We start from the raw sequence: 24,392 nt of genomic DNA, 5'->3' as shown, positions 1-24,392 counted from the left end.
TGACCTTACTCCAGTAATTTCGCACCTAAAAAAGATAAAGTCAAACAAGCGAGGCTCTCTCCACATATAGCCATCCCCGGAAAGTGGAAGGTTAAAATCCAAAGGCGATGGGGATAAAATGGCCCAATTTTTATGTGGAGATATTTGGAGAATATAAGAAGCATATCTTTTCTTATTGTACGGGTATTGTTAACTGAGTTTTATTAGGGTCTGATACGGATTGCAAAAGAGCACCAATATTCAGACATAAAGTACTAAAATGACACTTCCAATAAGTCTAGATGACACATTTATACCTAATAAGACGCAAACATCTTTCAATGAAAACATAGACTACATGTCAAATGGCCTTGCTTTAAATAATCTTCATTTGTATCAGTGCTGGAAACAAAACAACTCTGTTTCCATAAAATCAAGCAATGACGATATCAGTTTCATAATACCGTCGACCGTTTCTAAACGTTTGGAGAACGTGTGTTGGAGAAGATGGTTTAAAAATCTTTGTAACTTGAGCGAAATATCGCCAGCACATATCAACTGGTGCAAGGACCAGGACATTACATGGCTATATGGCCCAAAGTATGAAGGAAGTGAGGATTTTGAGATTGAAACCAATAAAGAAAGAAGTGAAGTGGTTTCTAAGAGAGAAGGTATAAGCATTCCTAAACTGAGCTGTTCGTCAGGAAATGAGGATATAGAAAATTTTACCTTGAGTTCTTCTATTGATTCAGGGAGATCCTCAATAACTTACGAAGTTTCGACTAGTAGCTCTACTGGAACAGTAGAGAATTTTTTATTCCATTCAGGAGTCAGATCTGCATTAAAAAAATCTTCTTCTATGAAAAAGAACAAGTCAGTTAAATTTAACTATATAATAAACTCCAGAGAAATAATTAACAGCATGCACTTCGATTATCACTTTTTAGACGGTGACTGTCTTTAAGAAACTAATTGTTTTTTTACTTTATGAAGTTCCGCTTCGTGAACAGAAACTCCATTGTATGATTTTGCAGCGCATGTTTTTTACAGTTTTTTAATTATGTATACTTACTTAGCATTTCTAAATATTAGCATGTTCAATTCTTGAGCCTTATTTTGTTAGATCCATCAGTGCGAGTAGAGATAGTTTCCTATCTACTATATTGTGCATATGCCTTTTATTGTTTAATTGTTCATCTTATCGCCGGGCATTGGGTCCCTTCCATCAACACGAGATTATGAAGTAAGTGGATGCGGCGTACAAGGTGGAAACATTTCACAAAAAATCTTCTCTCATGAAATCTAGATTGCTATGGCCCTGACTCATGTAATAATATGATTTAACTGTAAATTTAATGTGCTGCAAGCCTCGGTAAGAAACCAGCAAAGAAGCTCATATTTTGTCTAGATAACTGGACTCAGTCGGTCGAAGAATTGAGCCAAACCAGTCACAATACTGTAGGGATCTAATCGCCTAGCTGATCCTACTTCTTTCCTTTGCTTTATTAAAGCAACACGCAAAGTCCGAAAGATGAAGCAATGGGATATGCTTGAGGTTCCGTGTTACCGAAACGTTATTCCGTTTTACACATCTTTTCGTATTGCTTGTAATCTTAGGGCCACTTAAACATTCCCACAACTTTGAAAATCCCCTTGTTTCTCTAAGCTCTCTCAATTAGGTTTATATGATGACTTATTGTCAAAATCATTCTTAGTTATGCCGTTTTCCAACGTGTTTTTAAACCTCAGGATTGACGAAATATTTTCCATTAAAGATACGCTTTGCAATACAAGTTCATCGTGATTTCTCAATAAAGTGGTAAGAGGAGCATTAAGTGTCCTTATGGATTTTGTAAGCAAATGATATGGATCTTCGTTCGACATAGTTTTTGATCTTTTGTTTAGTATTTAGTGTTGTGATCTCATTTAATATTATCGAGCGATTCGAAAAATTAAATGTTTACAAAGATAAAATGCTACGACCAAAAAAATTGGATTGACCTCCATTAATTTTGATTTCTTCTTTCTCAGAAATTTGATGAAATATCATGGAATCTGATGATTCAGTCTTTGATGATGAGATAACAGACACTGCTATCGAGTGTTTATTAAAAACTAACGATAAGCTGAGGGGACGCGTACAACATGATTTAGAAGGCAATGTAGCGCCCTTAGGTGAGGATGCAAACATCCAGAATTTGAAGAAGAAGAGTCTCCCACAGCATACACACCATTTCATAGACTACAGCGCTTTGAAGACTTACATTTATCCTACTAATTTTGAAATTAGAGACTATCAGTACAACATTGTTCAACGGTCGTTTTATGACAATTTATTAGTAGCATTACCAACAGGATTGGGTAAAACCTTCATAGCATCTACAGTAATGTTGAACTTTTCACGGTGGTTTCCTAGATCAAAGATTATTTTTATGGCACCAACAAAACCATTAGTAGCACAACAAATTAAAGCATGTTGCGAAATAACTGGTATTTCAAGTTCTAAAGTTGCAATTTTACTTGACAAAACCAGGAAAAATAGGGAAGAGATATGGGAATCTAAGAGCGTATTTTTCACGACACCACAAGTGGTAGAAAATGATCTCGCTTCAGGGGCGGTTGACCCTATGTCCATTGCTTTAGTGGTTATCGATGAAGCTCATAGATCGAAAGGAAATTACGCGTACAGCAACGTGGTTAAATTCATTTTGCGGTTTAATACATCTTTTAGGGTACTTGCTCTAACAGCTACTCCTGCTTCAGATGTTGAGGGCGTTCAAGAGGTCATCGATAACCTTCTAATTTCGAAGGTAGAAGTTAGGACAGAAAATAGTATAGATATTATTAAGCATTTAAAGCATAAGAAAGTCACAAGAGTTAATGTTGAACCATCTGACAAGATCAAAGAATATGTTGAATTACTATGTGCTGCTATAGTTCCAATTTTGAAAATTGCAAATGAGAGGAAGATATATGATTTGAAGGATGCTCTGAAAATTAACGCTTTTCAATGTATGGAGGCCTCACAAAAAATTATCAAAAATCCTACCATCCCAGAGGGTCTTAAGTGGTCAAACTACTTTATCTTGCAGTTGCTAGGGGTTGTGGGCCAATGTTTTAGAAGATTAAATATTTATGGCTCAAAATCATTTTACAACTACTTTAAAGAAAAGTACGTAGAGTTCACAACAAAATATGAGAATAAAAAATCAACGAACAAGCTAAATGCACAATTCTACTATAGTGAGCCCATTAAGAAACTTCTTGTACTCGCTGAGAAAGATTCACAAGAGCTTAACTCTTGGGGCCATCCTAAGACAGGGCTTTTAATCAATGAACTTCAGTCATTTTTCCTTAATTCACAGCAGATAGATTCCAGAGTTATAATTTTCACAGAATTTAGAGATTCGGCTTTAGAAATCGTAAGTGCAATTGAATCTATTGGTGGCCCTTTAAAGCCACATATCTTTATCGGCCAAGCAAAGGAGAAAGATAAATTTGACGAGAGTAAATACTTAAAAAAGAAAAAGAAGTCAAAGGCAGCTTCAAACGAGAAAAAACATAATGATAAATTGAGGTCGACTGTTAGAACCAGTTCAGAAGATGCTCAGGCTAAGGGAATGAATCAGAAACTTCAAAAGGAAATCATAAAGAAGTTTAAAAATGGTATTTTCAATGTCTTAGTCGCAACATCTATTGGAGAAGAAGGGCTAGACATAGGTGAAGTTGATATGGTTGTCTGTTATGACTCTACAAGTTCTCCTATAAAGAATGTTCAAAGAATGGGCCGTACAGGAAGGAAAAGAGATGGAAAAGTGTTACTACTATTTTCAAGTAACGAGGAGTCAAAATTTGATAAAGCCATGGGTGGCTACGAATACATACAACAGCATATTATGAATGGAAATCTTATTTCTCTTCATGAAAGGAATAGAATTGTACCTAAAAATATAACCCCAGTTGTAGACATGAGGTTCATTGATATTCCAGATGAGAATGTGGAAATAAGATCTGTTGATGATACTGACGAAATTATTAAAATTACTGCGTCTTACATGACACAGGGAAAACCTAGACAAACTACTAAAGCTAAAAAGCGGGAAAAGAAATTTTTCATGCCAAAAGGCGTAGAAACAGGGTTTCGGAGTGTTTCTGCAATGATAAAGGAATGCAGTGAAAACCAACTTAAAAAAGTATATGAAGAAGATGATGATGACATCTTAAGCCATATTGTAAATTGTGTCTCAGGAGACGAGGATGATGATATAAGTAAAACACACTCAGATCTGGCCCCTCAACTCAAACAGGATACTGATCTTAGGGCTTCAAAAACGTTGAATAATAAACAAAGAACATCAGTGGAACGTGACGACTCTTCAAGTCAATCAAATAAATTCAAGGGAGCTAACTCATATATTTGTGAGACGACACCCCCCAAATCGAAGGAAGCATCTTTACCTTTGGAGGTGAAAAATGCCATTGAAAATTCAGGATACTGTAGTCGATATATGACACCGGAGAAACTGTCACAACAAGCTTCAGACGTTGAAGAAGATATTAAATGCTCTTATACTGAGTCAAAGGTTGTGCCTTCTTTGAATTCTCCCAAAGAATATGATGTTACTCACAATCGACATGGTGCAACTTTAGGAACCAGAAAACGACCAATTAAACAAGAAACAAAACAGCTGAAGGTGCTCAAGGTAGAGTCAATCTATAACAGTGAAGTGGATCCATTACCTAAGTCTGATTTTGATAACAGCAAATCCCCGGAGATGCTAGAAGATGATAACGTTTTTAATGACGGACTTGATGAGGAGCTTTCTCGCGCTGTATTATCGAAAACTTCTAGAATATCCAATGCTGATCGATTTTTAAATCTGGATGACATTCTATTTGAGCCTTCAAATGATCCTCGTAGTGGATTTCTAAACGATGAACAGCTCATGGAGCTCTACTCCTGTTATTTTGCAACTTTGGATCCAACTGAAAAAGTAGAGTTTTATGATCCTCTCGAGATAAAAGATAAAAAGGCAACGATAAATTACAAGGGGCGATTGGCATTTGGTAAAGTCGCAGAGTCATTGATTAAGACTGCAAAATTTATGTGTTCAGTGTCAAATAATGAAGCGATGAAATTGACCGATATGTATTCTAAAATAAATCGATCGAACAAAAAGGTAATCCCGTTGGGTGAAATCGTGGTTCCTGATGCTACTATAGACAATAATATATGATCACTTAGTGGACTTTAAATATTATTGAAAATAATAAAAGAGTAATTTATCCTGTATTGTTGCAGCCGAAGTTAAGGCAATTGATATAATAACATTCATGTGTTACCCGGAGTGAAATCGTTAATATAAAAGCACAGAGATCGCCTTCAATTAAAAGAAGAGGTTTTTAAAACTTCATCTTTATGCAGGGGCATTACGTGTATCAGTGAGGATTCGTCCGAGATCATGTTTTTGCTGGTTGAAAACTATAACCTGACAACTCTTAGATGTTGCGGCCATGTGTCGACGATGTCTGAGGAATTTTTGGATCAATTCTATATTGTCGAAGCCTTTGACAATTACTCTTGATACTTCGTTGAAGATCAAGATTCACTCTTTTAACTTGACATGTAAATGTGGCCATTGATGCTTAGTTAAAGGAGAGTTTACAAAGGTCTTGTGATCAATGTTTTATCTCTTGCTGCCTTGTGCCTCGCTCGGTTTAACTTCTTTGATTAAATCTTGAGCTGGATATATTGATTTCCAATTAGGTTCAATGTAAGAGGCTACATCGAGTTGTGGACAATTTTTGAGTGCGATGGCGTCGATAATCGTTAGATGGCGGCATTGTAATTATAAGTCTTCACATTATGTAGATAAAGTTTATTTTAGGAATTCAGGATTGAAGTCATCTGAATTATCAGAAATATAAAGACGGCACTGAAAATTAATCAAGAGATCAACATGCTAACAATTGTTGGGAGAGTATTGCAATATATCAACAAGTTTACTAATGGCTAATCCTGTGTTATATATCCTCTCCTTCATATCCATTGTAGATATATATCATCAAGGTAGACTAAGATGCCCATTTCTTTACCATACATATTAACAATAGCGGTGTAAGCACGAATATCGAAATTATCGAATATTAAAATCTACTCGCAATGCATGAAAATTTTAGACCTCCGAGCTTTCGTGATACATTAAAAGTAAACGCTACTAAGATATGTTTAAGAAGTTTACTAAAGAGGAAGTTCACTCTAGTTCAAACATTAAGTCCTCTGTTCAAAGGGGTTTAAAAGCTAAATTTGTTTCTCAGTTCAAAGACTTGGAACCTGCTATTGATAATGTCATACCAAAGAAGTCTCAAGCAGTGGTAATTAAATGTGAAGACAAAGTACAGCTATACTCTGTGGACAACGAAGTAGTTCTTTTTCAAAGATTTGACGATCTAGTTCCCACTTTGAAAGTTGTTCATAAATATCCGAATTGCTTCCCTTCAGTGCAAGTGGATAGAGGAGCCATCAAGTTTGTGATGTCTGGCGCTAACATCATGTGTCCTGGATTAACCTCCCCTGGAGCTAAATTACCCGATGAGTCGTTGGAAAAGGACACCATTGTTACAATTTATGCTGAGGGTAAAGAAAATGCATTGGCCGTGGGCAAATTAACGATGAGTACTGATGATATAAAGTCCATAAATAAGGGAATTGGAATCGAATTAATACATTACTTGGGAGATGGGTTATGGAACTTTTCTCCGTAATCACAGACGTGCCTTTCATAATTTTAAGGATTTATACTACATATAATGTTTGACCTGTAACTATTCCAAATAAATCAAGAGTTGCCATGTCATTATCCAAAAATTGCTTCTCTCTGTGGTTCAATTCATCAAATTCATTGATGAAGTAGTAAACTTTGAAGCGAAAGATCGACTCATTAAGTTCTTTCGAGATACTACCTTTTAATCTCAAAACAGTAGTATCCTTCAAAAAAACTTTGTGCATTTTTTTAGAACCTGATATTATCGTAAGAGATAGTTTTTTCAAAGATAAATTGCTTTTTTTCGGAATACTTTCGACAATAGGATTGAAGTTATACTTTTGCATCAACTGCTCCCATCTTTGGCTTGTAGTATCGTACGTATATTCACCCTTTTTCACTTTGGATATGAAATAAAGCTCGCCGTTTATAACTTCTGTGTTCAGTATCACGCTTCCGTTTAGTTTCTCTAATTTACTCTTATTACCATCACTTTTAAATTCAAGTCTACCTATCAAGTTAAGGGTCATTTCATCAATAGATAATCGTTCAAATAAAGGGTTTCCGTTAATTCTAAGCAGCTCTAAATTTTGGAACGTGTGTTGAAGTCCGTCTATAGTTTCCCACAGATCTATAGTATTAAATCGAATATCTAAAATCGATAAATCATTATCCACGAAACTTGGAAAAGTCAGTATGTAATTATTAGATAGGTTTAAGGAAGTGATTGAGGATATGCATTTTGGAACGACCGTTAGACTGTTATAAGAAAGGTCCAAACACTTGACGCGACTTCCTAAAACTTCTAAGCTCTCTAAGTCATTATCTGTGTAATTATTACCAGCTAAAATAAGTTCTCTTAAATTAGGTAGCCCATCAAGTACCTGTATGATTATGTCAATGTCGATGTATGTTGAAGCTAACTTTATAATTTTTAGATTTTGATGCTGAAACTTTACAGCAGATGGATTGAGCCCAATAATTCTGTTTCCATTCAAGTTGAGTGATTCCAAACTAGGAATTTGGCTAACTATGTCTGAAATGGCAATAAAATCTTTAAATAAATTAAAACTCAAATCTAAATGCTCTAACTTTTTCAAATTATTGAAAATATCCTGAAAATGACTGTGGGAAATGCATGAGCTATTGATATACTTTTTGTCTAATGATATAGATAATAAGTTCGAAAGATTTGCTTGTAATTTGTTCAACTTTTCAAAGCCATAGCTTTCAACCTTTTTATTACCGAACGCGATATCCTCATTAAATATTGACCCATCAACATATTGACAAAGAAGAGCATCTATGAAGCTCACATTCTTTCTTAAGAGTTTTTTGTTACTCGACTTAAGAAATGAACCAGCCCCTTTGATATTTGTAGCAAAATAAGTCTTTCCATCAATTGTGCCAGAATTTTTACCTCTCTTTGGATTATCCCATTCAATTCCTAAAGCTTCAACATCAGGGCCCCACGTATCAATGGGGCCAACATACTTCACAGTACCTCTATCACCATCTAAAGTTGATATTCTGTCATATAACTGAAACATGAATTACATCAATATCAGTATAAACAATTGTGAACGCGACTTACAAAACCATATCAATATTTTATAAAAATTTAACTATGTTCTTTATTTAGAAGTATCTAAGCCAAAATTGTCTCCTAACAAGCCATCTAGATCAAATTCATCGGCCCACGAGCTGACAATTGTTGTTTGCTCAACTTTTGGAGGTTCTTTGTCTCCTCTTAAGGATGACTTAGAGTGATTAATTTCAGCAGAGACAGCCTCTTTGGATGCCTTAGGTAAGGTCCACCCAACAATCCTTCCATCTCTCCAATCATTTAACACTGACATTGCAGCTGAATCCAAATTCGGTACGCCACCTTTTCCCAACCTGCCTTTAGTTCTTGCAATGTGGATTAAAAATTGCTTTGTAAATTCGGAAAGGTCCATTGAGAGAAGAGGGGGTAAGTTGTAATATTTCTTGAGCCCATTTGACATATCCTCATTCTTTGAAAACTTCTTCAAGAGCAATGAGACAGCTGAAATAGGATCCTTGATTTCCTTTGGAGGTAAAGCTGACAATAAAGCTAGTTTAGCTCTTTGATGCGATACAGATTTCTTCTGGCCATCGAGTTCTTCTGGAAAAACTATTCCTGGAGAATCCAAAATTTTGAGCTTACCATCGATTTTAACTTCCCTCAATGAAGTAGTAACACCTGCTTGATTTCCAACAGGACATGCATTGCTGTGGTGTGAATGTCTATTAGTTAAAGCATTGATTATTGAAGATTTTCCAACATTAGGATATCCTATAACACCAACGATAATTGACCTTTTTAAATTCTTCTTTGACTCGTAGCTTTTCAAAGCTTGCAATAAAGATTTAGCGGTCACTGATGACGTCAAACCTTTGTTAAATGAGTTTGAATTAACAGATCCCTGAGCAGCCCTGACGGGAATAGTGGGAAACGATGCTTTTAAGTAATTGAGCCACTGGCTTAGGACGTTTGGCGGAACTAAATCAACTTTATTTAGGATTAAAATTAACCTTTTACCGGGTTTCAGTAAAACAGCTTGTTCTACTTTCCTAGATCTCGTCGAAACAGGGTCTCTGGCATCTAACACATATAATATCACATCTGATGCTTCAACAACAGCCTTGAAAATCTTATCATATGTCTTTCGAGACTTCTCTACATCAGTCTTAGAATTTTCATCCTCGGACTCGCTAATTTCGTATTCTATATCGTCATCCTCAATAGCTTCTTCATCATGGCTAAATTCACCATTGTAGTCTTGAGCAGCTTTTTGAGCAGACTCCATCAAAGCATTAAGATCACCTGCGCTATTATCTTCTTCATCGTCATCTTCTTCCATCATAATATCTTGCACACCATCTTTTGAGATGGCTGCCTCTCTTTCTAATTGCCTCTCTCTCTTCAAAATTTCTTTCTTCTCTTTCTCTACTCGCCGAGATTCTTCGAGATCGCTGATAATCTTATCTTTATATGGGAAACTGGAAGGAATACCAGGATCTTTATTTTTCGATCTCCAGGTAGGATCTTTTTTTGATAGTTTCTTATTTTTTCTCAGTTGAGCTGCCGCTTTCTTCTTGATACCTTCTCTCATACGAGTGGTTGTTCTTTTTGACTTTGGCTTTTTCACCCTCATTCTATCTATCTATTTGTAAATTGATATATGATACCTAAGCTTGAAGAAGGAAGTTGTATCAAAAGTGCATCTAAAAAAAAAAAAATTATGAATTCATCGCAATAATGTATATCCTGTATATAGACAATAGGCGATGAGATAGTAAACCTCATTAATACAAACATAATAATGAACTCTTTATTATGTTACGAATTATATATATATATATATTGCTCTAATTTTTGAAACGTTAATGACCCCATTTTCATTTGAAAAAGAAGGTGCCTCTACTTGTTAAGCATTTTTTAAACTGGTAATTAGATACAAGGGTAGCTATTATACCCTCCGTGAGGTAACTGCATAAATAAATGAGAATATACATTCTATTCTTAGGAAATCGACATGATGTTTCAAATCTTCTGAACATGAACTTTTTAGTCATGAAATAGGTACCATTTTCTCGATTAAATGAACTTTTCTGTACCTCCCATCAATTAGATTATAAAACTCGTCTTTGTATGATTAGCTCTGTCTTTTCAATGAGTTGTAAAGGAGCAGAAAGGTATGAAAAGTACATAAAATAAAACGGCGATGATAACCAGTGGTATCTTGAGAATATGTGCCGTTGAATCAAGAATGAATCTAATCCAATCTAAGGAAATATATTCAGCAAAAATATATTATTCACTCTCAAATACATGTCTCATAACTTATCGAAACTTTTCAGTTTCTGAGCTGAGATATTACTATTGCTCGAATGTAATGAATCCCTACTTCTATTATCCCCAAGCATTGGATAAATTGCGGACGAATTTCTTTTGGGGAGGACGAAAGGGCGATTCAAAAAGTTTTCTTGATTTCTTGACACTTGTTTTTGAGGATTGTGATGGTACGTATCGCTAGAGTCCTCACCTTCTACTAAGTTCAAAGCTGACCTGGTTCTTAAGACAGATGCATGCGGCATTGAATGATTATTAGTCATTGTTGAGGTCAAGCCTTCTTCCAATTTGACTCCTTCAAGGTTGACGCTCGAAGGAACCTTGAAGCCGTCATCTTTGTTTGATATATGATTCAATATGGGAATTTTTGATACCATCGTAGTTATTTGACGTCTTGGTGAAAGGAAAAAGGGAGATTGAGAGCCTGTCTTAATCCATTTGCCGACGTTTCCTTTTGAGAAATTGTAAAAAAAGACAAGGATAAGAAAAAACAGAAATACAGGTAAAAATATTCCAACCATTGCATTATATTCCTCATCAGAGCTCAGAAGATAATTGGTAAAATGAGAGCCTCCCGAAATGAAGGGCATTTCCGAAATTTCACTAGGATAGATTCCTATTTCCAAGTCCGTATCTCGATTAGAATCAATTTGAGATGAAGCATATAATAGTATCCTGCCTAGAGTCCAGGACAATTCTTCTCCATTGACAGAACTTGCAGATTTAAAAGGGATATGTACTTTGTCTAGTTTCTCTGCAACTTTATTCTCTTCATCGCCTTCATCTTTAGATACCTCCAAGCCAAGCCTAGGAAGCTCAAGGCCCTCATGCAATACATTAATTACCCAACTAGCTTTGAAACATGCATCCTTTAAAAATTTATCAGGATCTAAATTTGAATACTGTCCTTTTTCAGAATTACTTAAAATCTGCGCCCATTCGCTTTCACAAAAGCCACGTACCTTTTCATTAAAGCTCTTGAAATTATATTCTCCACCACTTTGAAATATGTCATTCGCAGTATACCAGTACTCCGATACCCCGACAAATTTGTCCTTCAAAAAGTTAAGTTTTGGAGCATGGATACCGTTAAACAAACAGGGCTCTTCTTTACATTGAATATTCTTTAATAATAATGGATAGATTGTTTTTAAACACATCTCGTAATTCCCTATCCCAAGAACACGATAGTCATTTCCTTCAAGTTGATAACTTAACTCAGCTCCTTTTGGAAGACAAGGATCGTTAATCAAGTTGTGAGCACTTGGATTCAAAAGACTCAAACTGATTAGTTGAGCCAAGTATCTCTTACGAGCTTCATTAGCTCCAAATCCCAACCATGTTTCTACGAACAAATCCCATTCTTGGGTTTCTCCATTTATGCTTCTTAGAGTCACCTTGGACAAGTCATCATGATGCTTCTTGATCTCATCTTGCGATGACGGTACAAATGCGATCTGAGTTGAAGCGCCTCCCATATCCATGAACCCGATAGACTCATGTGTGTTTTTAGTTATATCATAGTTATTAAACTTCCCCATTAGATAATTAAGTGCGAGCCAACCATATATCCCTTCAGTTTTCCCAGGAATAACTTCAATAAAATTACTAGGCACATAAAAAGAGGTATGAGTCTGTAGCGATACACATATTTCTTCAAGTATTTTCTTCTGTTGCACCTTATCCAACAAACGCATTCCAGCTGTCGCTAATACAAATACAGGGGTTTCATGATATTGACTTTTGGGAATAATGCCTTCAGCAAATTTCATCAACTTCGAGAAATGATCCTTCCATATTTTGTTGACTTTGTCTCCATCATACGTTGATATACCAGGTGAGATTTTGTGTGTCCATCCTGGCTCTTGTTTAATTATGGGAGGTGACCTTAAAATCTTGCCGTCTTTCGTGTTTTCTTTCAAAATATCCTGATCTTCCCACTTATACACTTGAATTCTAGAGCCAGAGGACCCTGAATCAACAACGATCCCATACCTTTGACTAGAGCTTTTTATCGGTAGTCTCATGTCATTCGAGCAGCTAAATTTAGTTTCGATATTTATTTGATATTAGCACTCATCATAGTTTATGACATCTCGCGATCCACCTCAGATTCGCAATACGAAAATATAGACGTCATTAGACACACCATATTAATCTTCAGATTGAATTAATTCTTTAATGATTTGTTTGCCAAATCTACCCCCATATCCTAGAAACTTTTCGGGCAATTCTTTTCAACTAAGTCCTGAATTGCTATCAGAAAGGTCTAGTTTGACCCAGTTCGCAGAACCATCTCGTGGTGGCTTATTAGATTACGTTGATAAACTAGAGCAATATCTTGACAAAATCTTTACATACATAAAAAAAAAAAACTTGATATCTAGCACTGACGACGGCATTCAGGTGGCATGTCAGCAAATAATTTGTGAAACAAATGAGATCCCGTGGATTGATATACTTTTTTATGATGTGAACACAGAATCACGAACATTAAATAAGGTGTTAAAGTCTCGTAGTACTCCAAAGGATAAAATTGACTGGTCGTTGGCAAATGAATTGCAAGCAATTGTGTTAGCAATTGTTTCGATATATATTAGGCTTGGGTCAAATATGATAAACGATCTTATCGAAGTAAATGAGGTTACTACCCGAGAACAAGTTGAAGAAGGCTGGAAAAAGGTTGTGGAGAGTTACAAAAAGGCAATCTCCTTTTGCAAATTTGGTCGAAGCTTGTGCGAGAAACCAGGTGGCGGAACGCCAATGAATCCCATCGTCTTCCTTTATTTTGAAAAAATTAGTGAAATTTGCATCCAAATTTCAATATTGTGCAAATGTTCTGCTTTTAATAGATACTCTTATAATGAATCTGAAAACTTTAAATCAGGAAATAATGGGACATTGGCTCGAGTCGCTATATATATATTGAGTGAGTTAAAGTCATCAAGGTGTCTTCTAAATGAGCTAGAAGATGCTCAAAATTCCTTGGGATTAAACTATAAATTGTGGACCGAATACTTGAATTTAATTGAGAAGTATATAGCAGCATATGCTGGATTATTTCTCTCGATCGAATCATATCAGAGAAACGAGTTAGGAAAAGCAATTGGTTTAGTTAACTTTAGTTTGCTTTCGTTACAAAGTAAGCAAATTTCGGAATTAAATCTCAAGGGATTGAAAGTGGTCGGGAGATTCAAAAATAAGTTCTTGGAAAAGAAAAATGAAGATTTTATTAAGACATTGAAATCAAATACTTCGATGAAGATTGAAAGTTCGGCATTTAAAGAAAGTTCGGGGGTTGTTTTGAAGGACTTATCGTATTTATTTGACCAACTAGTTAGATTGCACTTAAAATTTTCAAAGGAGAACGACAATTTAAGTTTTCAAACTGTGGAGCCATATAAAGATATTGCGACGGACTTAAAATGGCCCATGGGATCAAAAATACCTATGAGCGAAGTTACCACTTACGAACCATCGATAAATCTGGACTTGAATGAAGATTTGAAATGCTATCCGGGAAGAGGGACATATTATTGAATCTAATTCTTTTAAGGGCCTGAGTAATAAAGTCTGTAATTTTAAGTAATGTACATTAACGATTATAATTAGCCCTAGCGGTTCTAACAAAACTACCACATATATATATATATATATATTTAAGACTTGCTTAATGTATCGACTTGAATATTGTGTGAATCTCAGATGACGAAATATTAATATCAATATCTTTGTCAAAGTTGCTTCGAAGGATGTTGTTCAATCTAGTAAAATAGCTGATAAACTGTTGTTCCATATCAGACCATAAACTATCAAGTAAATCTTTTTCAAACATATCGTTACCATTAATATAATGCTTTTCAAGCTTCTTGTAAATTTCCAGTGCTTTCAAAGAAATATCCTTCTGGGAATAATTTGCTAATAAAGTCTTGACGTATTTTTTATTATATTTCTTCGGTTTTCCACTATTTAATTTGTCAAGAGCCTCATAATTGTCAACAAATTCAACCATCTTCCCTATGTTCTTGTGTAATAACCTTTGAAAATAGCTTTCTTTAAACTTTTGGAAAATTTGCTCTAATTTTGTTTGTAATTCACTTGTATTGTCATTATTTGTCACACTGAGTTGCTCTAAAAGAAAGAAGACATTTTGAATTACACTTACATTTCTGTGCTCTCTTTCTTTATCATCGAAATCGTGACTCTTTAATAGAGGATCATCTCGCATGAACAAATGGGAAGCGGCAATTGAGATTTCCTGATATGATTTTCTCATTAATACATTCACATCCTCATTCACAGTCACCTTTTCCAAAGACGATTCTGTTGCCAAAAGCAATTGACTTATATTTTTAACGCCTGGCAAAATTCCGCATTTTGCAATTATTGTTGACTTGTTCAAGATATCTATTTGAGAGTCCATAAACTTTTGCCAGAGTGTCTTGAATTTCTCGATGACTTTTTTCAAAAAGTTGAAAACTAAGAATTCTTGGTTTGAATTTTGATACTTTTCAACGAGATCATCTAAATATACCAATAATGATGGAATATTAGTTTCAGCTGGTGTTACTTTCTTCATGAAAATATTAATATATGATCCAAAGACCAGGTTCATAGTAGTGATCATATTTTCTGAGTAAGATTTTTGATCGACTTTATCAACCGAAGGGATGTCAAGTATTTTTCTTCTTTCCAGAAACGAATAAAGCTCTAAATAATCGATAAAATCCAAGGTTGTGGTGTTAAAGTGAAAGAAGCTTCCAATAAAGTACTGAAAAAGCCAGATTAGATTTTTCGTATCTTCAACCAATGAAACCACTATCCTAGGATCATCGATATTTGAACTTTTATAGAGTTGACTTCCTGAGGAAGTTTCATTATTGCTTTTGCCACGTTCACTACCACTAGATGTTGCTCTTCCGAGATGCTTCTCCCGCCTGCTGAATCTCAAAGAACGAGACCGCTCATGAAGCGAGTTTTCAACTTTTTGGCTGACAAAAGAAGCCAGCAGATGCAATGTAGAATTTATATTTTTAACTTTATGCTTGATAAGACTTTCCAAAAATATACTTATCAGCTTATTGACATGCGAGCTTAAAGACTGAAACTCGTCCGCAGATACTCCTTTCATGAAGTATGTAAACGATGAATAGATCAATAAGTTGTTTAGTTCACGAAAGGCGGCAGAGGGATAAAATTTATCGACATCTTCAGAGAACTCTTTAATCAATAAATCAAACTGTGATGTGAAAAAAGACACGAAATGACGAACAAATCTCCTTGCAACATTCTCGTATTTAATACAATACTGCTTCAAGGCACTCATTGAACTCAAGTCATCATCAGGTTCTAATGAATCCTCTTGAATGGTACTTAGCGCATTAAATAGCTCCACGAGCTTTTGTTCTAAGCCTTCCAATTTTCCGAGCCTATCAAACTCATTAAATGATTCTATAGAATGCAAATCTTCAGATCCAATGCTCACTTTGCCTAGGATATTTTTCAAGTCATTATATAGCAATTTTTTATTTACAGATTTAACCTGCAATCCTTTTGAATTATTCTCGATTAGGTTGACATCGGAAGACAAAAGCCTGAAGTCTATTTCCATTTTCTTAAAAATATGACCTAAACTTTCAACTTCACTTAATGAAATAGCAAAATCGTTTGATTCTGACTCTTCCCTGAAATCCAAGTTGATGAGTTCTCTTATGTTTTGATGCTTCACTTTATTTCTTTCTTTCAGTAATTTCTTGAGCAATGAAGAGCTATCGTCTGATAAAGTCCAGCCAACATCATCCAAAAATTCTTCGAGCTCAGGATCTTTGGAAGCACCAATGACATCATTATTGGCCATAAAATTTGCTTCTAAAGGAGCATTACCTTTAACAAGGGATTTGTTGTCAAAACTGTCGAAAGTCTCATCTGTATTGGCGCTTTTCGAAGGTCTTAAGCTAGGTACGCTATCTATTGATTCAGGGAAAGATGCTTTTTTAGATAAAACAGAACCTTTTCTACTATGGGAGTTCCCAAAATAAAGCTGCGAATCCATAAAGTCTTCTATTTCTTGGATGGAAGAATCAATATTATCTAGCCTACCACCATTATTAGTAGACCGCGACTCTTGTTCCTCAAAACTTTCATCCACGCTGAGCTTCGTAGACTCTTCTATGACTTCGGTCTCCGATCGCAGTTCACCACTCAACGGTCGCAAATGAGTACTTTTCTCATTTTGCTCGCTATCGTCACTGACTTCCTCTATTCCAAGCTCCTGGTTCAAATCTTGTATCCCAGATATCGAACTTTTAAAGCTTTTTCTTTTTCCCTCTTCTCGATTGCTCGATTGCTTGTCCTCAGAGATCCCTAAAGCTGGAGATGATTCTAAAGTTTCGAAATTTTCTTTGTGAAAACTTGAGCCCTTCCTATACATTTCATGATAATCTTTTTGGGATGATTCTGATTTTTCTTCGTTTATCTCGTTATATTCATGAATTCTCTCCGGCAGATAGCTGTCCTTAGTTTTGAATACAAAACTCTGAGAATCTGTAGTAGAATGCTTACTTCCAATAGAGGAGCTTCTTTTACGACTTCCCGCTCTCAGTTCATCGGAGTTTCTGCTGGCTGAATCATGAGAAGCCCTGTTCAAGTCGCTATTAGATGGTCGGTCACTTTGCATCACTTTCATTGGTTTCATTGGTAACTTGCCGTTTGAGGTAAAATCGAATCCTTTATAAAATTCGTTTGCACCAATCTGTGGAGAAGCGTGGTTTCCATTTGTACTTGGATTTGTATTGGCACTTGCAGTTTGGCTTCGATTGGCTAGTGATCCCTCCTTCTTAGCCGGGACAGGTGGTAACTTGAAATCTTGGAGCGTAAACCCACGCAATGATGGATATCTACCCATAAAACCTCCATATGAGCTTGTAAGGAAGCGAGCAAATTTCCAGACTCTTTCTAGACCTTCCTCTATTTTCCAATAGTAATCCTTGTTCAACGATAGAATTATGCCATTATCGCCCACTTTTGTGATTGTTTTAAGCTCATCCATATCCCACGTACGTCCTATCTGAAAAACATTCTTTGTGCTATTGAATTTACCCTTTTGAATAAGTACTCTGCCTGAATGCTTCACGCATATTACGAGAATACGATCTTTTATGCTGCCGATCTCTTGTGGAGGTAAGTTATCTGGAGGTGGGTGTGAGGGAAAAGATGAGTATTCTTTGATTGATACGTGAGTTTGATATGATGTATCCGTGAACTTTTTACCATTTTTATCGATAATGATCTTTGAGTAACAATCGGCGATCAATTTGTCTGCCATCTTATGTCGTTGATCAACTCCTGGTGGTCCTCCTAACGCAGGAGACCGTATTTTGTTTTGATCAAAAGTTCCTCCTGACATTGGCATCCTTTGGTTTGGTACCATTGGTCTTGCCCCAGGCATTCTAGAATTAGAAACATTCGTCGGTCGTTGCTGTGATTGATGTAGTCCTCTTGGATACATTATATCTAGCCGAGATTATAAATTTTGTTCACTATGTATCGATAGACTTCTTGTTCTGGCTTCTGGAGATGAAGAGATTCCCAGAGCACAATAACTTGCGATATCTATTATTGAGACCTGCGAGATTTATTATGTATTGTTTTCTTTTTTTGTTTTCAATGAAATCGCAATAAAATTCCACGGTATGAATCTTCTTGGAGAGTATATAAATTTTATGAATTATATAATAAAATATTCATCCAAAGAGGTGATTTGTTTGGATGGCCCTTAATATATACTAAAATACAAAATATTAAATATTTCATACGTATCTGCAATGTGTCATGTTCCTTATAAAATCATTTCTTCTTGTTTTTGCTTGTCTTTTTTTTACCTCCATTTAATTTTGCGCCTTCTTCTTCGTGGGATAATCCTTCTGGTGAATATTCTTTGGATTTTGAATTAGCATTCTGGGTCAGGTTTTCGGTAGAAGTTTTGGAATCGTTTTCTGATTTATCGACGTAATATTCCCAGAGTTCAGCAAAACACTTTTCTCTGTCATCTACAGCATTTAATCTTCTTCTTAATGCTTCATTGAAACATATTTCTTGTGCAACGGGAAAGAATTGAGGTGCCCAACCTTTCTTATATGTTTCACATTCCTGTGCAATATCTTTAAGTTCATATTCCTGAAGCTTAGCTTCAATCTCAAATTGTTTGAAAATGTCATCACCTATTAGCCCTTCCAGATATAGTTTAGTAAAAACAGGTTCATTTTCTTTCAATTTTAACGATCTTCGAACTGATTCCACTGCTCTTCTTAATAATGCAGCTTTCATCACTTTTTCATGAGGTTTTGAGTCTTTGCCTACATCCGGACTCTTGTACTGTTCCTTCAAGAAGTTGTACAATGCTGCTGGATGATTCTCTTTGAAAATAGGTTCTACCTGGGTAAGGTGGGAAATCTTCCTTCTTCTGTAAACAATTGTAAAGAATATGAAGGCCGTCAACATAACCCCCACATATATTATTGGTGTAAAGACGGAGATTTTGATTTGCTCCTGGGTCTCATTTGTATCATTATCCATATTGACCTCGTCTAGTGTACTTTACTTGTCTCTTCAGTCACTCTGTTGCAAGACTAGATGTCGAATTTGAGTTCAGGTGTTCCCAAAAAAAAGTAGTGTGTAGATCGTGATGAAATATTATATCTTCTTGTTTTACAGAGGAAGGGCATAGTAGTTAACATTACTACAATAAATTATTTTTTATTCATAATCTTGTCTTATGTATATATTAGTATAATCCGTAAGCTAAGTTAAAATACTCAGGTAATTAATTCTGAAATCATCACCATGTACCTTTATTTCTCCTGAGCTTAATGCCTAGATATTTTGCCAACTCATCAAATAAGTCATCAATTTGCTTATCCGTGTAAGATTTGATTCTTTTTTCAACACCGTCTTCTATGCTAGGATTGAAGAGTAATTTTTGGCTTTCTTGGACAGTGTGACTTCCATCTAAAAACTCTTTTAAGGCTTCATTTTCATTATCTGTTATTATTAATTCATAAAACACACACAAACGAATAATACCGGCACGATTTAAACCTTTGAAATCAAAAATAGTTCTTGGAAAGATATCATCAGGAGGTAAATCCCCATCTTTATTGGTGAGGGGAGCTATAATACTTTGGTTTTCATGTTCATCGAGCTGTGCATTAAATACTCTTCTAATGGTCCTATTTTCCAAGTGATCTAATTGACCCTGTAATTCTCCCACCAATTGAACAATATCATCATTTGTCACATAATCAGTCATGTCCACATTGGTTGCAACAGGGTTTCCCGCATCCATTTGCTCCATCTTATCTTTCATGTCCTTTATCTTTATCTCCATTACCTGGTGGCCAGTCTTTGCAATCAATTGCGACTGCTTCTCCATAAAAGCAGTAAGCTCAGCCACCTTGCTGTTAAGTTGTTCCAACAGAACTGGATCATTACTCCCCATAATCAAAAAATTGGCTGCTATGTTATACCTATTTTCTGTTAGGAATGATTATAATTAACGTGCTTGGTCCAATTTATATAACATAGTATCGCAATACACGACTATGAACTAATTCTTAATTGACAATGGAAGCAACACTGATCTTATTTTTCATAAAAGAGGTAACTTGAAGTCATAGATTCAAGTCTCGCGTCTTAATTTCACAACTCTATTATCTCTGAAACCGTGGTTCGCTTGCTATTGACGCATCCACAAAGCTTATAAAATTATATCGGCATAAACCAAGGGTTTCGTCATATCTTCTCCTTTGTTAACGTTGATGTTCTTCCAGATCGTTCTGTGTTCCACGAAAAGCGGAGCTTCAAAAAGTGAGCTTCGAAAGTATATAGGTAGTGCTTAATCTTACTTGTAACTTGTGTTCTTCAGAATTCTTAGAATTCTAACGGTCATGTGACATTTGATAAAATGTTCTGCTCCCTTCTTGAGGTTGAGAAGGATTTTGTATCAAAAATTGTTAGCCGCTGTAACAGACGTTGATCGATACATTGAAGATACCTAAAAACACACAGGAAACTCAATCTATTGTATTCAAATATACATTTTGTTAAGGTATTAGAGTAGGAATAACTACTAGTCGTTTTGAATTCTGTTGGGCTATATTAGGCGGTTCAACGCTCTTGAAATTCATTTCACGATACACAACTACCAAATGATAAGATATATGACTAAATTGAAATTAGAAAGCATAATTGGATGAACTTTTGAAGAAAGATATGTCCAATAATTACAGGAATAATACTAGCAAGGACATAGGATCCACTGGGCAAGCTACAGGTGGTGGTACATCGAAGAATCTTTTTTTAAATAAGGCTGCTCCGGCAAAAATTGATGTATCTACAAATAATGATATATCACCCACTATATCTTCAACTAATGAGATGGAAATTGGCCCTGATAGAGACGCCATCACTGCTGGAACTGATAAGCGTCTGAAACATGACGTGTTGGGTAAGGTATCTGGTCTCTTATTCAAATCTTTATCAAGGTCCCGCGGAAATTCGCTCACCTCTTTGGGAAGACCTTCAGGCGAAGATGGAATTGAACCTAAAGTGAACCATGGGGCATTTTATGAATCAGCATATAAATCAGAGCCCGTGCTATCTGTAAAGGAAACTAATAGAGTCTTTTTAGAATATGACCCAATAAGTAAGCGCAAAGTGCTTAATACTTATGAAATTTTAAGGGAAATTGGAAGAGGAGAACATGGAAAAGTTAAACTAGCAAGAGATCTTGAAAGCAATGAGCTTGTTGCAATCAAGATCGTTGATAGAAAATCAAAGAAAGACAGGCATTCTCTCCGTCGCCGATTATCTACCACTCAACAACAGTTCGGAGATTATGATCTGAAAATTAAAAGGGAGATCGCAATAATGAAAAAGCTACATCATAAGAATGTAGTAAAACTAAAGGAAGTCCTCGATGATATCAATTCTCATAAGATTTACTTGGTTTTGGAATACTTAGAGAAAGGTGAAATCAAGTGGAAAAGACCGAAATACGAAAAGACTAATATTGATGAATGTAACGAAGGAGAAATTCCTTGCTGTGGACAACGGAGAAGAAACTCATCAATCCAACAAGAAGAAATGGACCTTTTGTCGAATGAGTTTTTACCTAATTTAACATTCAAACAGGCCAGAAAAATATTCCGAGATGTCCTTCTGGGTCTTGAATATTTACATCATCAAGGAATTGTTCATAGGGATATTAAGCCTGCGAACTTACTCGTTAGTTCCGATAACATCGTTAAAATCAGCGATTTCGGCGTCTCTTTTGCTTCGTCATTTAACAATGCTCATAATGAAGGTGTTAGTAGTGACCTTGAATTGGCGAAAACTGCAGGTACTCCTGCATTTTTTGCTCCGGAACTATGTCAAACTAATTTCTCCTCAGGCAATGGTTCTGCATCAGAATCAGCTTCTTCATTAGAGATATTGAAGAACGAGGGCCTAAGTCTTACAAAGATACTTCCCAGGATTGATCACAAGATTGATATATGGGCCTTGGGTGTTACCCTCTATGCTATTTTATTTGGAAGGGTACCATTTAATGCAGATTCAGAATTCGAATTGTTCCAAGTTATAGTCAACCAGCCATTGGAATTTCCAAAAGACAGGTTTTCATTTAATTCTCCTACAGATGTGTCGGAAGAAGAATTTGAATTAGCTAAGGACTTGCTTAGCAAGCTATTGGAGAAGGACAGCTCCAAGAGAATTGATATCAAAGATATCAAGAAACATCCTTTTGTTTTAATGGACTTACAGGAAGACGACAATCTTATCCAAGATCTGTTACTCCTGAATGAAAATAATGAAGGTGGTTCGATGACATATACTGATGACATGTCTACTTTGGATGTTTCGAAGGAGGAAGAAAATGAAGCTGTGGTGGGAATCGGCAGTAAAATGAGAAAAAATATTGCAAGAGGAATGATGGAGGGTGATAATAAATATAAGCGCTTTAATACGGGCAAAAATCTTGAAGTACTAAGCTCAGGTGCTGATTCTTCTTCAGGAAATTCATATCAGAATTCTTTTCTGGACGGAACTTCAGAAAACCATTCTGTCATTTTATCAGAAGCTCTACAGATATCTACACCTCCTCAGACATCATCATCGATATTCAACAGACCACCGATGAATCACTTAGACCCATTCAGCACTGCACCTCATACCTCCTCAAATTTATCCAACCATCTAACGAACGCGAATAGGACAGGATCTTATTCAACACCTGGAGCTCCTGGTAGGCATTCTAATGCTTTTTATTATGATATGTTCGAGCCTCAAACATCTTCACCAAGCCGAAAGGGAAGTGCTTCAGGTCCCGTTGAAGCTCCTCAGATTGAAACAAAAAGAAATGTTGGCGGAGACTTATATCTAAAGAATCAGTCAATTGTTGACACTTTTAAGGGTATTCAAGAACAGGATGACAAAAGAAGAAGATCTAGTGGCGTTTCAATAACGTCACATATGGCAAATGCAGTAGAATCACCTCGACCGCACCACCCTATTGCTGCACCCGTTCCACTCAATGGCAATAAGGATACATCAATGCATTTAAAAAGTTCTCCTCTAGATATTCCGGAGGGGAAAAGGCCCTCTTCGGTCATATCGTTGCCAATAAATGAGAGTTTCGCGTCTTTAGACAGTTTTAGTGATGAATACTTAACTTTCAAGTATCGAAAATTTAAAAACCTGCAAGGTACTACGGAGGGGCAGGAGGACACGTATAAGAATGGAGTGAAATCTTCTTCTGCAATCGAGAATATAAACGAAAAATTCAGTAAATTTGACTTGAATAATCTGATGAATAAAAAAGGTTCCAATGCTAAACTGAAAATATCTCGTTCAAATGAACATGAGGGTATTGAACCTAAAGCAGGTTCAATTGAAGATGACAGATCATCATATTCTTCTTGGTCATCTTCTTCATCGTCTTCAGATGGCAGCGAAGATGAAAGTGATGATGAAGAGGGAAATTTAACATTGGCATTTTCTTCTAAGATTGCTCCTCCATCTCGCCCTCATTTTCTTTCAATGGGAAGCAGAGCCAAATCCCATGATTCTCATTTACCTCTTCGAAGAAATAGTACTTCACATTCATATCCAGTCATTTTTCAAAATGATGCACCAGAATTTGAAGACATTCCTGAAAGTCTTATACCAAGCGTTTCTAGTACGAGCTCTGCTTCCCTAAAAGTTAATCCTGCTGCTGCGGCAACGCATGGAAGGGGCTCCGTAAAGACCAAATCTGGTCATTCTGAAAGGAACACTAACTTTTCAAATAGTGGCGCCACTAGAAATGAGAAAAATTTAAAGACAACTTTTACATTTAATGAAGAAAATACTTCTGGGAAAGCTTTATATGGTAAGCTGGCTAAAAAAAAATCAGCTTTGCTGCAGGTTTTAGGTCATTCACCTGGTCAGAGTTTACGCGATCGATTTAATAATCATTATATGAAAGATCCGATTAGCAGTCCTTTCCCTAAATCTATTCATTTGGATAACGATAAAGAAAGCACATCCAAGGCAACAAGCAAGGATGATATACGTCTTGGACGAAATCATTTCAGATCAAATTCTGTAGCTATAGGAGTTTTGCAGTACTCAAAACTCGATGATGATGATGAACATATATCTTAATTTAATGTTTAATATGCATAGTATTATTCGGACATGTATACTTAATCTTAAACTGTAGAATATGTATTGGA

At 35.8% G+C, this 24,392-nt stretch overlaps 13 protein-coding genes across 13 annotated transcripts; 5 read left to right on the top strand and 8 right to left on the bottom strand.

The window, feature by feature from the left end:
• Nucleotides 1–259: 259 nt before the first annotated feature.
• On the top strand, nt 260–943 carry PRCAT00002378001 (uncharacterized protein; the record flags this gene model as incomplete). The annotated part of the gene is made up of 1 exon (XM_062952236.1): nt 260–943. The coding sequence occupies one exon, from the start codon at nt 260–262 to the stop codon at nt 941–943; it is 684 nt and encodes a 227-aa protein (XP_062809158.1).
• Nucleotides 944–1,650: 707 nt separating this feature from the next.
• On the bottom strand, nt 1,651–1,863 carry PRCAT00002377001 (uncharacterized protein; the record flags this gene model as incomplete). Its single annotated transcript, XM_062952235.1, has 1 exon — nt 1,651–1,863. The coding sequence occupies one exon, from the start codon at nt 1,861–1,863 to the stop codon at nt 1,651–1,653; it is 213 nt and encodes a 70-aa protein (XP_062809157.1).
• A 164-nt stretch (nt 1,864–2,027) lies between these two features.
• Nucleotides 2,028–5,216, top strand: MPH1 (3'-5' DNA helicase; the record flags this gene model as incomplete). Its single annotated transcript, XM_062952234.1, has 1 exon — nt 2,028–5,216. One exon carries the CDS (start codon nt 2,028–2,030, stop codon nt 5,214–5,216), a length of 3,189 nt encoding a protein of 1,062 aa, XP_062809156.1.
• A 180-nt stretch (nt 5,217–5,396) lies between these two features.
• On the bottom strand, nt 5,397–5,495 carry PRCAT00002375001 (uncharacterized protein; the record flags this gene model as incomplete). Its single annotated transcript, XM_062952231.1, has 1 exon — nt 5,397–5,495. The coding sequence occupies one exon, from the start codon at nt 5,493–5,495 to the stop codon at nt 5,397–5,399; it is 99 nt and encodes a 32-aa protein (XP_062809155.1).
• Nucleotides 5,496–6,204: 709 nt separating this feature from the next.
• Nucleotides 6,205–6,744, top strand: PRCAT00002374001 (translation machinery-associated protein 20; the record flags this gene model as incomplete). The annotated part of the gene is made up of 1 exon (XM_062952230.1): nt 6,205–6,744. The coding sequence occupies one exon, from the start codon at nt 6,205–6,207 to the stop codon at nt 6,742–6,744; it is 540 nt and encodes a 179-aa protein (XP_062809154.1).
• A 31-nt stretch (nt 6,745–6,775) lies between these two features.
• PRCAT00002373001 (uncharacterized protein) lies at nt 6,776–8,293 on the bottom strand (the record flags this gene model as incomplete). The annotated part of the gene is made up of 1 exon (XM_062952229.1): nt 6,776–8,293. One exon carries the CDS (start codon nt 8,291–8,293, stop codon nt 6,776–6,778), a length of 1,518 nt encoding a protein of 505 aa, XP_062809153.1.
• An 84-nt stretch (nt 8,294–8,377) lies between these two features.
• Nucleotides 8,378–9,922, bottom strand: PRCAT00002372001 (RNA-binding GTPase; the record flags this gene model as incomplete). Its single annotated transcript, XM_062952228.1, has 1 exon — nt 8,378–9,922. The coding sequence occupies one exon, from the start codon at nt 9,920–9,922 to the stop codon at nt 8,378–8,380; it is 1,545 nt and encodes a 514-aa protein (XP_062809152.1).
• Nucleotides 9,923–10,604: 682 nt separating this feature from the next.
• Nucleotides 10,605–12,647, bottom strand: PRCAT00002371001 (apyrase; the record flags this gene model as incomplete). Its single annotated transcript, XM_062952227.1, has 1 exon — nt 10,605–12,647. The coding sequence occupies one exon, from the start codon at nt 12,645–12,647 to the stop codon at nt 10,605–10,607; it is 2,043 nt and encodes a 680-aa protein (XP_062809151.1).
• A 154-nt stretch (nt 12,648–12,801) lies between these two features.
• Nucleotides 12,802–14,160, top strand: PRCAT00002370001 (uncharacterized protein; the record flags this gene model as incomplete). Its single annotated transcript, XM_062952226.1, has 1 exon — nt 12,802–14,160. The coding sequence occupies one exon, from the start codon at nt 12,802–12,804 to the stop codon at nt 14,158–14,160; it is 1,359 nt and encodes a 452-aa protein (XP_062809150.1).
• Nucleotides 14,161–14,290: 130 nt separating this feature from the next.
• SEC3 (GTP-Rho binding exocyst subunit) lies at nt 14,291–18,127 on the bottom strand (the record flags this gene model as incomplete). Its single annotated transcript, XM_062952225.1, has 1 exon — nt 14,291–18,127. The coding sequence occupies one exon, from the start codon at nt 18,125–18,127 to the stop codon at nt 14,291–14,293; it is 3,837 nt and encodes a 1,278-aa protein (XP_062809149.1).
• A 338-nt stretch (nt 18,128–18,465) lies between these two features.
• PRCAT00002368001 (Sec63 complex subunit) lies at nt 18,466–19,194 on the bottom strand (the record flags this gene model as incomplete). The annotated part of the gene is made up of 1 exon (XM_062952224.1): nt 18,466–19,194. The coding sequence occupies one exon, from the start codon at nt 19,192–19,194 to the stop codon at nt 18,466–18,468; it is 729 nt and encodes a 242-aa protein (XP_062809148.1).
• Nucleotides 19,195–19,456: 262 nt separating this feature from the next.
• Nucleotides 19,457–20,116, bottom strand: MRP8 (Mrp8p; the record flags this gene model as incomplete). The annotated part of the gene is made up of 1 exon (XM_062952223.1): nt 19,457–20,116. One exon carries the CDS (start codon nt 20,114–20,116, stop codon nt 19,457–19,459), a length of 660 nt encoding a protein of 219 aa, XP_062809147.1.
• A 773-nt stretch (nt 20,117–20,889) lies between these two features.
• On the top strand, nt 20,890–24,321 carry PRCAT00002366001 (serine/threonine protein kinase; the record flags this gene model as incomplete). Its single annotated transcript, XM_062952222.1, has 1 exon — nt 20,890–24,321. The coding sequence occupies one exon, from the start codon at nt 20,890–20,892 to the stop codon at nt 24,319–24,321; it is 3,432 nt and encodes a 1,143-aa protein (XP_062809146.1).
• Between the last annotated feature and the right edge of the window lie 71 nt (nt 24,322–24,392).

The sequence above is a fragment of the Priceomyces carsonii genome (genome assembly GCF_900007245.1).
Source record: "Priceomyces carsonii strain CBS4050 genome assembly, scaffold: Debaryomyces_carsonii_scaffold_2, whole genome shotgun sequence".
Taxonomy (NCBI): domain Eukaryota; kingdom Fungi; phylum Ascomycota; class Pichiomycetes; order Serinales; family Debaryomycetaceae; genus Priceomyces; species Priceomyces carsonii.
Note: the sequence above shows the minus strand (reverse complement) of the source record. Positions and strands in the feature narration are given on the sequence as shown.